A 14,397-nucleotide genomic window follows, 5' to 3' on the forward strand; every position below is an offset into this window, starting at 1 on the left:
GCTGCAGTAGTTGCAGCCCTCAGGCTCGGTCGTTGCAGCACATGGGACTTGTTACTCTGCGGCACGTGGGATCTTCCCAGACGAGGGATCGAACCCATGTACCCTGCAATGGCAGGCCAATTCTTAACCACTGGGCCACCAGGGAAGCCCTCAGCAATTCTTATCCATAGAGTACTAATCCCATTTCACATATAAAAACAAGTATACAAGAGAATTCACATGTTTCCTGGAAATACCCCCCAAAAGCCCTATAAAAACACAGTGTTTTCACTTTTTCAGTTCATCTATCAGGCATTCACTGAAGTGCTCTTGCTGAGGTGCTATGAAAAATTTGAAACTGGCAGAAAAACACCTTAGAAAAACTGTCATAGGAAACAGGTCTTACAAGACAGGGGCCACAAAATGAATGCTGTAGACAGGGGCCCTTGCCAGGCCAAACCAAGCTCACACAAAGGAGGGCACAGGTGGAGGAGGCAAGGGTGGCATGGGGGGCCTGGGTGTTTGGGGCTGCAGTGGCAGCAGAGGCACCCAACTCCAGCTGGGCCCGAAAACAATGTGGCCCTTTGGGGTCCATACAGGATTATGATGAGAGGGTGACCCAAGGGCACAGAGGACATTTGTCTGAGAATTACAGCCCTCTGATATCACCAACACTTGGCCCTCCCACTCGTAAGCCTTGGGCAGTTAAGGTCTTGAGAGAAAAACACAACATGCAAATCTATACGCTACTGATGAAATGGAAGGAACTATTTCATTGCCAAAATACTGTAGGAAGGTTAAGGCTGCATCCCTCCCTCCAGCCCACCCTTAGGGATGGTAGACTGTATGTGCCAAGCTCTGGTCTAGGCTTACTGCTTTGCTCCTGTCCTCTCACTTTTAGTATTCTTGGATTATTTTCCACGTCCTACATGTAAGCCCGCTCGCAAACAGTACCGTGTCCCTGCTGTCAGTGCTTTGCCTGGTAACAGGATAAAGAAATGTTAGTGCTCTACCAGCAGTCCAGCTGCTCTGCCCCTCCTCACTAGGGACAGTGTCACCCTGGTCTTTGGAGGGGGCTGGGCATGATAAAAACTCAACCCCTTTCAAAGTCATAATGAGGGAAACAGCACCAATTTAAAGGCCATCTTCAGTCTGAACTAAATAGTTACTAGGAAGGAACATGCTGGCTTTCTAGACAGAACGATGACTGAGGGGGTCTTTTATCCGTCTAACCTCTTGAGAGTTAGAAAGGTGGTCTGGCAAGGGGGCTCAGGGGGCTTGTGACTTGTCTTACTGGGACACGAGAGTTGCTGAAGCTCTGGATACTGCCTTAATATTTTAGTCTTGAATGCTAAGGCAAGTTCACCTAACTAGGTTCAAGTCCATTCTAACTCAGTTTCTGCCCAGCCAGTAATTGGAGGGAAAGAGGCAGACCACCGTCATTTCTGCATACGCCAACCTGTCCCCACCCTCCGGCTTTTGCGGGCTCAGGACACTGTCAGCTGATTCGGTTCTACCCTCAGGTTCAGGATTCTAGATAGTGGTGATGTTGCCTGAGTGGTGAAACACCATGGTCCTACCAGCCCTTCGCCTCACCTAGGAGAGTCCAACACCATCAAGAGATCTAAGGCAGGAGAGTGGAACTAGGCATTTTAGAACAAGGTCAGCCACAGTGTGCACCCCCGTGTTCACTGCAGCATTACCTGCAACAGCCAGATAAGCAAACAACCTCACTGTCTATCCACGGATGCATGGACAAAGAACACGTGTATACAGGCATGGCTCGGAGATACCGTGGGTTTGGCTCCAGAGCACAGTAATGAGGCAAATAGCACTACAACGTCATCCACACAAATTTCTTGTTTTCCCAATACATATAAATGTCATTTTTACACTGTATTTGTATTCTATTCAGTGTGCAATAGCATTATGTCTTAGACAATAGCATAAATACCCTAATTGAAAAATACTGCTAAAAAATGTTAACCATCTTCTGAGCCTTCAGCAAGTTCGAATACTTTCGCAATAGTAACAGATCACTGATCACAGATCAGCATTACAAATATAACAATGATGAAAAAGCTTGAAATATTCCCCAAAGGACCGAAATGTGACAGAGGCAAGAAGTGAGCAAATGCTTTTGGATGAATGGCACCACTGGACTTGGAGATGCAAGGTGGCCACAAAGCTCAATGTGTAAACACGATATCTGCAAAGTGCATTAAAGTCAAGCACAAGAAATGAGGCATACCTGTATATACAATGGAACATTATTTACCCACAAAAAGGAAACTTTGAATTGGCTACATGGATGAACCTTGAGAGCACTATGCTAAGTGAAATAAATCATAAAGATAGATATTGTATGATATCATTTTTACATGCTGCTGCTGCTGCTAGGTCACTTCAGTCGTGTCTGACTCTGTGCGACCCCACAGACAGCAGCCCACCAGGCTCCTCTGTCCAGGGGATTCTCTAGGCAAGAATACTGGAGTCGGTTGCCATTTTCTTCTCCTTTTACATGGAGGACTCTCAAAACAAGCAACAATCTGCCAAAAAAAAATTTTTTTTAATGCTCACACAACAGAACAGATTGGTGGTCCCCAGAGGTTCAAAAAATGGTGAAGGGATTCAAAGGTACAAACACGTCATAGGGGGATGTGTAATGTACAAGGTGGTAATTATAGTTAATAATATTTGTATTGTCCATTTGAAAGTTGTTGACCAAGTAGCTGTTAAAAGTTCTCATTATAAGAAAAATTGTGGTGTGGTAATGATGTTAACTAGATTTACTGTGGTCATTTCACCGTGTATAAGATAACTGAATCACTGTGTTATACACCTGAAACTAATATAATGTATGTCAGTTCAGTTCATTACAGTCACTCAGGCGTGTCTGACTTTTGTGACCCGTGGACTGCAGCACGCCAGGCTTCCCTGTCTATCACCAACTCCTGAAGCTTGCTCAAACTCATATCTATCGAGTCAGTGATGCCATCCAACCATCTCATCCTCTGTTGTCTAGTTCTCCTCCTGCCTTCCATCTTTCCCATCATCAGGGTCTTTTCCAATGAGTCAGTTCTTTGAATCAGATGGCCAAAGTATTGGAGCTGGAGCTTGAGCATCAGTCCTTCCAATGAATATTCAGGACTGATTTCCTTAGGATGGACTGGTTTGATCTCCTTGCACTCCAAGGGACTCTCAAGAGTCTTCTCGAACACCACAGTTCAAAAGCAGCAGTTTTTCAGCACTCAGCTTTCTTTATGGCCCAACTCTCACATCCACACATGACTACTGGAAAAACCATAGCTGAGACTAGACTGATCTTTGTTGGCAAAGTAATGTCCCTGCTTTTTAATATGCTGTCTAGGTTGGTCATAGTTTATCTTCCAAGGAGCAAGTGTCCTTTCATTTCATGGCTGCAGTCACCATCTGCAGTGATTTTGGAGCCTAAGAAAATAATGTATGTCAATTGTACCTCAATAAAAAAAAAAAATTTTTAATTGTGGAGGTGGGGTCACACAAAGTCTTTTCCCAGGATGTCTGGCAACTATTAACAAAACCATGTCAATGAAACCACACCTTCCACTCAGCATCTTAGTTAATGGTATTTACATGGCATTTAATCATTTTGGAAGTTCCCAGACTACAAATTGTGACACTGGAAGCCTCCTCCCCTTGCCTGACTCCTCATTTTTGCTCTGTAATTATAGGATTTAGGATCCTTCCTCTACATGAGTACATCAAGAAGACGAGTGTAATAGAGCTCATTGTTAAAGTGAAAGTGTTAGTCACTCAGTCATGTCCAAATCTTTGCAATGCCGTGGACTGTAGCCCACCAGGGTCTTCTGTCCATGGAATTTTTTAGGCAAGAATATTGAGTGGGATGCCATTTCATCCTCCAGGGGATCTTCCTAATCCAGGGATAGAACCCAGGACTCCTGCATTGCAGGCAGAGTCTTTATCATCTGAGCCAATAAGAAAGCGCAATAGGGCTCATTTTGGGAGGATTCAAATGGACCAGTGGTACCAACCAAAATGTACCTCCCTAAACAACCAGAGCCCACACTGGGGTATGTGGGCCAGCATTAGGTCTCTATTCCCAATAATGATTACAGAAAGCAAGTCTGTTATATTTGCAAAAGAGAAAAGGAAAAACATATTAAGAGTTTCTTCTTGGGAGTTCCCTTGGGATCTAGCAGTGGGGATTCTGAGCTTTCACTTCCATGACCAAAGTTCAATCCCTGGTCAGGGAACTGATCCTGAAAGGTACGAGTCGTGGACAAAAAAAAAAATAGCACTAACAAAAATGAGTTTCTTCTCATCACTAGAAATAATCATCTGTAACTGTATGGTGATGGACCTTAACTACACTTGTGGTAATCATTTTGTAATGTATGCGAACAACAAATATTATGTTACACACCTGAAACTAGTGTATGTCAAATATACCTGAATGAAAAAAAAGCAAGAGAAAAGGATATTCTTGGGTATTCATGCTGTAGTCTGGACACAGATGAGAACATTTTCTCTTTACCCTTGTTTCTTCTTGCTCTTTCGCCCTTGAGAACTCCTCTAAGAGATCACTATGTAAAGCCAGGAGAAGCAAGTCACCAAAACGTCAGGTTTTCTTTCCCTGTGAGTTTTCTTTGCCTGTGTGACAGAGCAGAGGCCTGAGCCTCCCAAGCCCTGGCCAGACTGGCTGTGAGCCCAGCCCCTGGCCTTAGGCTCCCAGCCCAGGTTTCCAGACCCGTCACTCCAACCCCTGTCAGGTCTGCAGCCCAGGTCCATCACAACCCTCACACAGGGCTCTGCAGCAAAGCTAATAATAAAACTTTCCTGATTTTTCCTCCTACCAGTGCTTCTTTGATACAACTTAAGGTTTTCTATGGTCTCAAGTATTCACCTGCTGATCTCATGACCTAGAAATAACTCATCACTACTTGAGGAAATGAAAAAGTACTTCAGATTAACACAGGTCCAAATCTACCCTGAATTGACCCCAGCAACACCAAACAAATTCCACAAAACCCACTTGTTCCTAATTGTACCACAAAAAGTGGTTTAAAAAAGTCCTGAGACTAGAAATTCCTCAAGAGAATATTCACTTATGTATTTGATAGTTTCATAACATTGAATCTGTGTGATATCTTCAAGGCATTAGTAGACTATATATTACAATTCTATTTTTTACCCTTTATGGGTCACTAGAATTTTGTCTGCAATTGTTCAGTTTTGGTTTTGTTTTCATTGATAGATTTAGTGCTGCCACTCCCTACCTTGCATTACCAAACACTGAAAAACAACAGCGGGAGAACATGGACTTTAAGCTTTCCACCCCATCCATCTTGGTGCAACTAAACAGATGCTAGTTACTCCTATAGTGTGTTCTCTGAACCAATTACTCCCTTGTGCCAGCACTGAAATATTCACAAAATCACTCATTTTACCTCAGATTATGCTTGGTTTTGAATATTTCAAGTAGTTCAATTGAACTCTCTTATAACCCAGCTCCTCAGTGCATTAAGTACTTTCAGGTCACATTGAGTCCCAATATGAACTACTCATAAGATGGAAGGATTGAGTTTAGGAGGGCTAATTTCCTCCCTAAAGGACATTTGTGTTACAAGGACCTGAACTTTATAGGAAGAGATTGTATCTGTATATATTCAGATAGATAGATGGCAGATAGGTAGGTACCACAGGTGTAGGAAAAGTGGCTCTATTTTTTTCCTTTGGGAACTATGTTCTCACTGGTAATGGGCTATTTCCGTGAGCTTGAATTTACTGATCCCATTTGTTACCCCTTAGAGCTCCTAAGGGCTTCCCTGGTGGCTCAGCTGGTAAAGAATCTGCCTGCAATGCAGGAGCCCTGGATTCGATCCCTGGGTTGGGAAGATCCCCGAGAGAAGGGAACGGCTACCCAGTCCAGTGTTCTGGCCTGGAGAATTCTGTGGACTATATAGTCCATGGGGTGTCAAAGAGTCAGACAGGACTGAGCAACTGTCACTTTCAGAGTCTGCAGATGGTGATTGCAGCCATGAAATTAAAAGACGCTTGTTCCTTGGAAGGAAAGTTATGCCCAACCTAAACAGCATATTCAAAAGCAGAGACATTACTTTGCCAACAAAGGTCCGTCTAGTCAAGCCTATGGTTTTTCCAGTGGTCATGTATGGATGTTAGAGTTGGACTTTAAAGAAAGCTGACCGCAGAATAATTGATGATTTTGAAATTTGGTGTTGGAGAAGACTCTTGAGAGTCCCTTGGACTGCAAGGAGATCCAACCAGTCCATGCTAAAGGAGATCAGTCCTGGGTGTTCATTGGAAGGACTGATGGTGAAGATGAAACACCAATACTTTGGCCACCTGATGCGAAGACCTGACCCATTAGAAAAAACCCTGATTCTGGGAAAGACTGAGGGCAGGAGGAGGAGGGGACGACAGAGGATGAGATGGTTGGATGGCATCACCGACTCAATGGACATGGGTTTGAGTGGACTCCAGGAGTTGGTAATGGACAGGGAGGCCTGGCGTGCTGCTGTTCATGGGGTCGCAAAGAGTTGGACACAACTGAGCGACTGAACTGAACTGAGGGTTCAAATCTTATTTTCCAATCATGGAAATGGCCATAAGCACAAATCAACGTGAGAATGTCCAGGACAAAAGTGTCCAAGCCCAGAAGCAGGTTTTAGGATGGCTCATCTGCCAAATTTTTTTCAGGTTTACTCATGTGCAATCTGAATGCAGTCTCATCCATGTGTCTTGCAAGCTCCTTCCTTAGAGAATGAAATCAAAATGTTCAGAATTTGGAGAATCTGCAGTATCACAGGACATAGTGTTGAAAGGGAGGAAATCAAGATTTGGAAAAAACTGTGCAAAACTGTTTTTGTTCTATATGTAAGGGGGAACTAGGCTTCCGAGGGGGCTCTGTGGAAAAGAATCGGCTTGCCAGGCTGTAAAATCTGGGAAGCACAACTACTGAGCCCACGAGCTGCAACTACTGAAGCGCAAGCACCCTGGATTCCGTGCTCCACAGCAAGAGAAGCCGCTGCAATAAGAAGCCCGTGCAGTACAACTAGAGAGCAGCCCCCACTCACCACAACTGGAGAAAGCTCACACGAAGCAACCAAGACCCAGCACAGTCAAAAATAAATCAATAGATACTTCTTAAAAAGAAAGCAAGGGTGGGACTTCTCTGGCGGTTCAATGGCTAAGACTCTGTACTCTCACTACAGGGGACCTGGGTTCAATGCCTGGTCAGGGAACTAAGATCCCACATGCCACAACAAAGACCCAGTGCAGCCAAAGAGAGTAATAAAGAAAAATATTAAAAAAAGAAATAATCTACAATTAACACTAAAAAGAGAAAGCAAGGGTAATAGAGCCTTAGTAAATTGTCATGTACATATCTTTTCATTTTTTTGAGAAACGAAAAATTCTTTTGTCAGCCACAGTAATCAAACCACCATGGTATTGGAACAAACACAGACATATAGATCAAAGGAACAGAACCGAGACTCCCAAAATAAACCCACACTCCTACTGTCAATTAATCCATGACAAAAGAGGCAAAACTATGCATTGGATAAGACAGTCTCTTCAGCAAGCGGCACTGGGAAGACTGGATGCTACACATGTAAGAGTGAAATTAGCACATTTCTTCACACCATACACAAAAATAAACTCAAAATGGTTAAAAAACTTAAATGTAAAACAAGACACTGTTCAACTCCTAGAAAAAGCATAGGTGAAACATTCTGTGACATAAATCATAGTGACATTTTCTTACATCAATCACCCAAGGCAAAAGAAATATCAATCAAAGCAGAAGGAAACAAATGGGCCCTAATGAAACTGAAAAGCTTATTATGCACAGCAAAAGAAATCATCAAAAAAACTAACAGAAAACCTACTGAATAGGAGAAAATATTTTCAAAGGGTGCAACTGAGAAGGGGTTAATATCCAAAATATAGGGAATTCCTGGCAGTACGGTGGTTAGCATCCCTCACTCACTGCTGAGGGCACGAGTTCAATCCCTAATTTGGAGTTAAGATCCCACAAGCCATGCAGCATGGCCCCCAAAACACTGTAAAACAATTAAAGATGAAATTGAAAAAGTAAACCTAAGAAATCTAAACCACACAAACAGTTCATAATGACTCAATGCAGAAAAGATAAACAACCTAATCAAAAAATGGGCAGAAGACCTAAATAGACATGCTCTAAAGCAGACATAGAGGGCCAAGAGGCACATGAAAAGATGACGAACGTGGCTAAGCAACAGAGAAATGCAAATCAAAACCACAATGAGGTAACACCTCACACAGGTCAGGATGGCTATCATCAAAAATTTACAAATAAATGGTAGACAGGGTGTGGAGAAAAAGAAACCCTCCTATACTGTTGGTGGGAGTATAAATTGGTACAGGCACAATGGAAAATGGTATGCAGGTTCTTCAAAAACTATAAATAGAATTACCATTTGATCCAGAAATTCCATTCCTGGATCCAGAAAAAAAAATGAAAACTCTAATTTGAAAAGACACAGGCACCATAATGTTCATAGCAGCGCTATTTACAACAGCCAAGGCATGGGAACGACCGAAGTCACCATCAGGAGATGACTGGCTTAAAACAATCTGAAATACACACACACAAACACCACACACACACACACACACACACACAATTGGCTTCCTTGGTGGCACAGTGGTACAGAATCCACCTGCCAAGCAGGAGACTCAGGTTTGATCCCTGGATCAGGAAGATCACCTGGAGAAGGAATTGGCCATCTACTCCAGTATACTTGCCCAGAGAAATCCATGGACAGAGGAGCCAGGCGGGCTACAGTCCATGGGATTGCAAGGAGTGAGACACGACTGAGCGACTAAACAATACAGCAAAACCCAGTTGTAGGGTTTGATGAGAGAAGCAGAGTGAAAGGCCATGAGGGATATATTATAGAGACTAGATCTCACGCACTGGTGGGAGCCGAGATGAAGTCTATGAAAGGCTATTGCCTTCACATTTGATGGTGGCCTGAAGTCACTGGAGATATTCAAGGCTAACAGCTGGGCAGACAGGTGTATATGAACTGGGGAGAGCAAAGACCAAGTGGAAGCTGCAAGGATTCCCTTGAACCCACAAGGACAAGGTAAAACCCATGAAGGCATAAAATCCTGTGATCCATACATCTGCCTCTTACCGTCTCCATTCTGGAGAAGGAGCCGGCATCCTTTGACACAGAGCTGCACGTGCACACGGCCCAGGGTCTGGAGCTGTTGTAGGAGATCACCCTGTGGGTGAGTCGCTGCAGGCCCCCTGCTGGCCCACGGCAACAAGGGGTGCCAGGGCGTCAGTGCCAATGCATACAAGCGGCAATCGCACCTGCCCTTACACTCAACTTCAGAACATAATGGCCGTGGCTTCACTCCCACCTGCCAAATCTTGCCCCAGCTTTTCTTCCGGCCAACCTTCACTCAGGACAGGGAAAGCAATCCCAGGAAAAGAAGCTCTAGCCTAGCTCAGTTGACAAAGCCATGACAACAAGCGGAGACAGACACCATAGTAGAGTGGACCTGGTCATTACTGGAGGGAAGGATGACACAGCATGGCAAATGACACACGGGGGGCATTCGGGCCTCAGTTACAGACAAGGATGTCCCAGCATTTGGTGCTCAGATTCCACAAACTTTGTGTCCACAAAGGATTCACGTAACCACCACATTTATGCCACCCATCCTGTTGAGTGTCTCTATCCACAGTGCTCAGTGGAGAAGAGGAGGAAGCTACCATAAGTAAGCATGGAGCTACTGGCAGCATTTTGGAAAACTGGTCACCATGACTTTTGGTCACTGACCACTGACTTCTGAGCTAGGCCATCAACCTCTGGATATTCCACCAGCTTCTCAAAGAGGGTGAGTGTTCCTAGGGAGATATCCGAAAAAAAAAAAGAAAGATTAATTTGGAAAGATACATGCATCACAGCATTCATTGCAGTACTATTTACAATAAGCAAGATATGGAATCTACCCAGGTGTCCATCAACAGAGGAATAAAGAGGATGTGGTGTATATGTATAGACACACAGTGGAATACTACTGAGCCATAAAATGAAGGAAATTTTGTCATTTGCAACAACATGGATGGACTTGGAGAGTATTACGCTTAGTGAAATAAGTCAGAGAAAGACAAACACTGTATGATATCACTTGTATGTGGAACCTAAAAAGTAAAGCAAGCTTGTGACTATGACCCAAAGAAAGAAACTAAACTCACCAATATAGAGAACAAACTACTGACTATCAGTGGGGGAGAAAAAGTCAGGAAGGACAAGATCCAAGTAACGGATGCCTAGGTACAAACTACTGTATATGAAATAAATAAGCTTCAAGGACATATTGTGCAGCACATGGAATATAGCAATATGTCATAAGAACTATAAACGGACTATAACTTTTAAAAACTGTGAATCACTATGTTGTATCCCTGAACTTCATAATATTGCACATCAACTATAACTCAATTAAAAATATGTAAATACAAAGAAACAAAATCAACCAATAAAACAGAGTGACTGATTCCTTAATTTTTAAGTGTTTTTTTAATTTAATTTTATTTTTAAGCTTTACAAATTGTATTAGTTTTGCCAAATATCAAAATGAATCCGCCACAGGTATACATGTGTTCCCCATCCTGAACCCTCCTGCCTCCTCCCTCCCCACACCATCCCTCTGAGTTGTCCCAGTGCACTAGCCCCAAGCATCCAAGACAAATAAGGGTGACACTGTACAGGCTTTGGTCGGAATAGTGACTAGTTTCCAAAGCTTCAAGTGGGAATATAAACCTGAAATCTGTCCCAGTGTGACTCTTTAATAGCTTCCCAGATTAAAAATACAAGATTGAGAGACAACAACCTCTGTTTCTGTGCTCTTTCCCACATCTATTGAGAATAAGAAATAGTGGGCCCACGGACACAAGAGAAACTCACAGGAGAACAGCTTGCTACTCCTTTTCCCTGAGAGATACTGCTTCCAGCTTGAGCTCCAGACTGGAAACCGACTGCACTCAGGTGCTCTGTCATTATCCTCTCTGGGCTTCCTATTCCGCATATGTAATAACAAGAAGGCGGTTTAATTTCAAAAATTCCTTCCAGCTCTAACATTCTTTGACTTGGTCCATATCATTCCTAGGCAAGTTCTTTACCAAAAAAGGAAACACAAAAAGGGCTGTGGGGATTTAATGTCCATAAAACGTCTTGTCACACCTTCCCTGTTGTCAACTAACAATGTTGTGATAATTTCAGGAGAACAGCCAAAGGGCCTCAGCCATACATACACATGTCCATTCTCCCCCAAATCGCCCTCCCATCCAGGCTGCCACATAACATTCACCAGTCTCCACTCTTTTTTAAGATTCTTTCCTCAGTACAGAGTACTGAGTTCCCTCTGCTACACAGTAGGTCCTTCTTTGTCATCTATTATGTATATATTAGAGTGTGTAAGACAACCCCAGTCTCCCGAGAAAGACGATTTTTAACCTACACATTAACAGACAAACAAAACACACTGGACGCCGAAACAACACACCCGGCAACTGGAGCCAAAAAAGAAACAAAACCAATACAGTATTGTAATTAGCCTCCAATTAAAATAAATAAATTTAAATTAAAAAAAAAAAAAGAAAAGCAAACTGGCTAAACACAGTCCCCGGTCCCGTTCTCAGTCCATAGATTCTTGGTTTCTTTCTTAAGATCACCTGTTAAATATACATCAGAAAATGATAAAATAATAATAATAATAACTAACCTTTATTTCTCGGCTATCCATAAGGCCATTTAGGGCTGCCCTGGTAGCTCCGCGGTAAAGAATCTGCTTGCCAATGCTGGAGACAGAAGAGACACGGGTTCGATCCCTGGGCCAGAAAGATCCCCTCGGGTAGGAAATGGCAACCCACTCCGGTATTCTTGCCTGGAAAATTCCGTGGCTAGAGAAGCCTGCCGGGGTACAGTCCATGGACTCGCCAAGAGTCGGACACGACTTAGCCACTGAGCACACAGGAATAGGCGAACTCATGCGGGGCAAAGGAGAGAGTCTGTTTCTTAGAAAGGCGGGGTCTGGCGGTGGCGGCCTTGACTCTCCCGCGCCCTCTGCTGGGGAGTTGGTTCCACGCTGACTCTCCGCACTTCGCCTTCCCTAGGAGCTTCTCGCACTTTGTGCGTTGATGTGAGACCGCTAGGTGACAAGGGGGGAACTGGAGGTTACTAGGGGCTGCAGTGGGGACGTGTGGAGTCTGAGAAGTGAGGTGCAGACTGAGGGCGGTGTGGGAGTCTGTGGGGCGGAGAGCGATGTGCAGCCTGCGGGATGCAGGGTCACCAAGATCTACTTTCCTCTATGCGAGTGTGGTCCTGGCATCACCGGTGGCGTCTCCCGCGCCCCGCAGCCCTTTGCTCTGCTTAGGAAAATGGTAGAAAGCGGGGGCGAGGGCCAGTTTCCCTGGAGCCTTTTAAGCCTGCCTCCTTCCCATAAACTGCAAAACCTGCCCTTACAGGGAAGGCGCTGTGTTTTCTATTAGCCTTCCCGCAGGGCCGTTTATCAGCGATCTGTATTATGAAAACGGAGGACGTTTTTCAACAATTGTAAATCCTGAAACTATGTCTTGCAGGTCCTTGGCCAGGGGCCAGTTCCCCGAGAGTCACTGCTCAGGAATCTTCCAAACTGACTTGCTCCACACCCCACTTCTCCCCCACCCCTACTTTCCATCCCCTTAGCAAATACTTTCCAAGATGCCTATTCACCTAAGAACTGTAATTCTGAGATCTTACCCATTCATGTCCACTTGCTAGTTGTGTGGCATCAGGTACGTCACTACTCAGAGATAACAGCATCAACCCCTACAGAATGGGTGAGTAAACCTCCTTTATTCACTCATTCCACCTGTGTCAACTGAGCACCTATTCCATTTGGGCCCTGGGCTAGGTGCTGGGAAGACCTCAGGGAGAAAGACAGATGCTTTCCTTCCTGTCATGGAATTTGCCTCCCAACCAGGGACCCAGACAGTAAACCAATAAATACACAAATGGTGATGTGTCCGTGTAAGGAACGTGGTACAAGGAGAGAGAATACATGGATTCTGACTTGGGTTGTCAGGTCAAGGAAGGCCACTCAGGAAGAGACACAAAAGCTTAACCTGAAGGATACCTAAGCCGGATGAAAGTTGCTGGGCCAAAATGCTGAATCTAAGAAAGGTGCAGGAGTGGCTAGATATCAGGAGTGAGGAAAGAGGCTCCAAAGGAGTTTGCAGAAGTAACCAGGGGACTCTTGGTGTTGTACCTTCTATGGATTTGGACAAATGTATTAAGGACATGTATCCATCATTATACTGTCAAACAGAGTATTTTCACTGCCCTGCAAACCCTCTGTGTTCTTCCTACTCCTCCCTCCTCCCTCCTCCTGGCAACCACTGATCTTTTTTCTGTTTTTTGTCTGTCTCCATACTTCTGCCTTTTCCCCAAATGGCATATAAATGGACTCATTCAGCACGTACCCTTTTGAAACGGGCTTCTTTCACTAGTAATAATGCATTTAACGGTCTTCCATATCTTTTAGTGGACTTTTTTCAGATATTTTAATGTATCCAAGTGTGGGGAAATGAAAGTCACTCAATCGTGTCCAAGTCTTTGCTACCACATGGACTATACAGTCCATGAAATTATCCAGGATAGAATACTGGAGTGGGTGGCCTTTTCCTTCTCCAGGGGACCTTTCCAACCCAGGGATCAAACCCAGGTCTCCAGCACTGCAGGTGGATTCTTTACCAGCTGCGCCACAAGGGAAGCCCTGATGTATCCAAAGAGCTAAAGAAAACAATGTCTAAAATCTAAAGGAAAGATTCCACTCCAATAAGAGCTTGCAAGTCATCATTCCCACCCTCAGAAGAAAAAATATGAACAGATTAAAAATCAATGACCATTCTTGGCCACATCACAGAATTGAGGTCATGGGACAAATTGTAATCCCTGAACCGGAGAAAGAGCTGGTTCTCGAGATTACAGATTATAGTGAACACAGATCAGCACACCTGAGGCAGAAAATGCTGAAATCTAAAACCTGGAACTTCAAAGGTAGCTTCAATGAATTGCTGGTGACTGAGTGTGGACTAACTTGAGAATTAAAAATTCCTAGGGACCTAATCAAAGCAACCCCCACCCCCACAATCATGGTGTTTACTCCTAGGATCCTCAACACGTTTTCTTGGTAAAGATCAGAGAAATATTGCCTCCTGTTTGACCAAGAAAGAGGGGAGAAGTAACCATCTGGAAACAAGCCAAGAGCATTCTTCGTAACAATGGCCTACCCAGCAAGGGAGAAGACTTCACCAGAGCCTTCTTGGACTTGGGGTAAGGGAAATTACCAAAC

At 44.1% G+C, this 14,397-nt stretch overlaps 1 protein-coding gene across 6 annotated transcripts in view; it reads right to left on the reverse strand.

Moving 5' to 3' along the window:
- LOC147341532 (fibrous sheath-interacting protein 2-like) overlaps window positions 1-12,181 on the reverse strand; it is a 142,051-nt gene extending 129,870 nt beyond the window's left edge. For 3 of the 6 annotated variants that reach the window (XM_086389758.1, XM_086389756.1, XM_086389755.1), the window contains exon 1: window positions 11,788-12,177. In XM_086389758.1, the coding sequence (XP_086245884.1) occupies window positions 11,788-12,054 (267 nt within the window). In that variant the 5' untranslated portion in view covers window positions 12,055-12,177. Of the gene's footprint in view, window positions 1-11,787 lie in introns of all 6 variants that reach the window. The other 3 variants (XM_086389761.1, XR_015159851.1, XM_086389765.1) reach the window with 3 other exon arrangements.
- Between the last annotated feature and the right edge of the window lie 2,216 nt (window positions 12,182-14,397).

This window comes from Bos grunniens, chromosome X (genome assembly GCF_055505025.1).
Source record: "Bos grunniens cultivar Pamir isolate PY7600 chromosome X, Bosgru_T2T1.0, whole genome shotgun sequence".
Taxonomy (NCBI): domain Eukaryota; kingdom Metazoa; phylum Chordata; class Mammalia; order Artiodactyla; family Bovidae; genus Bos; species Bos grunniens.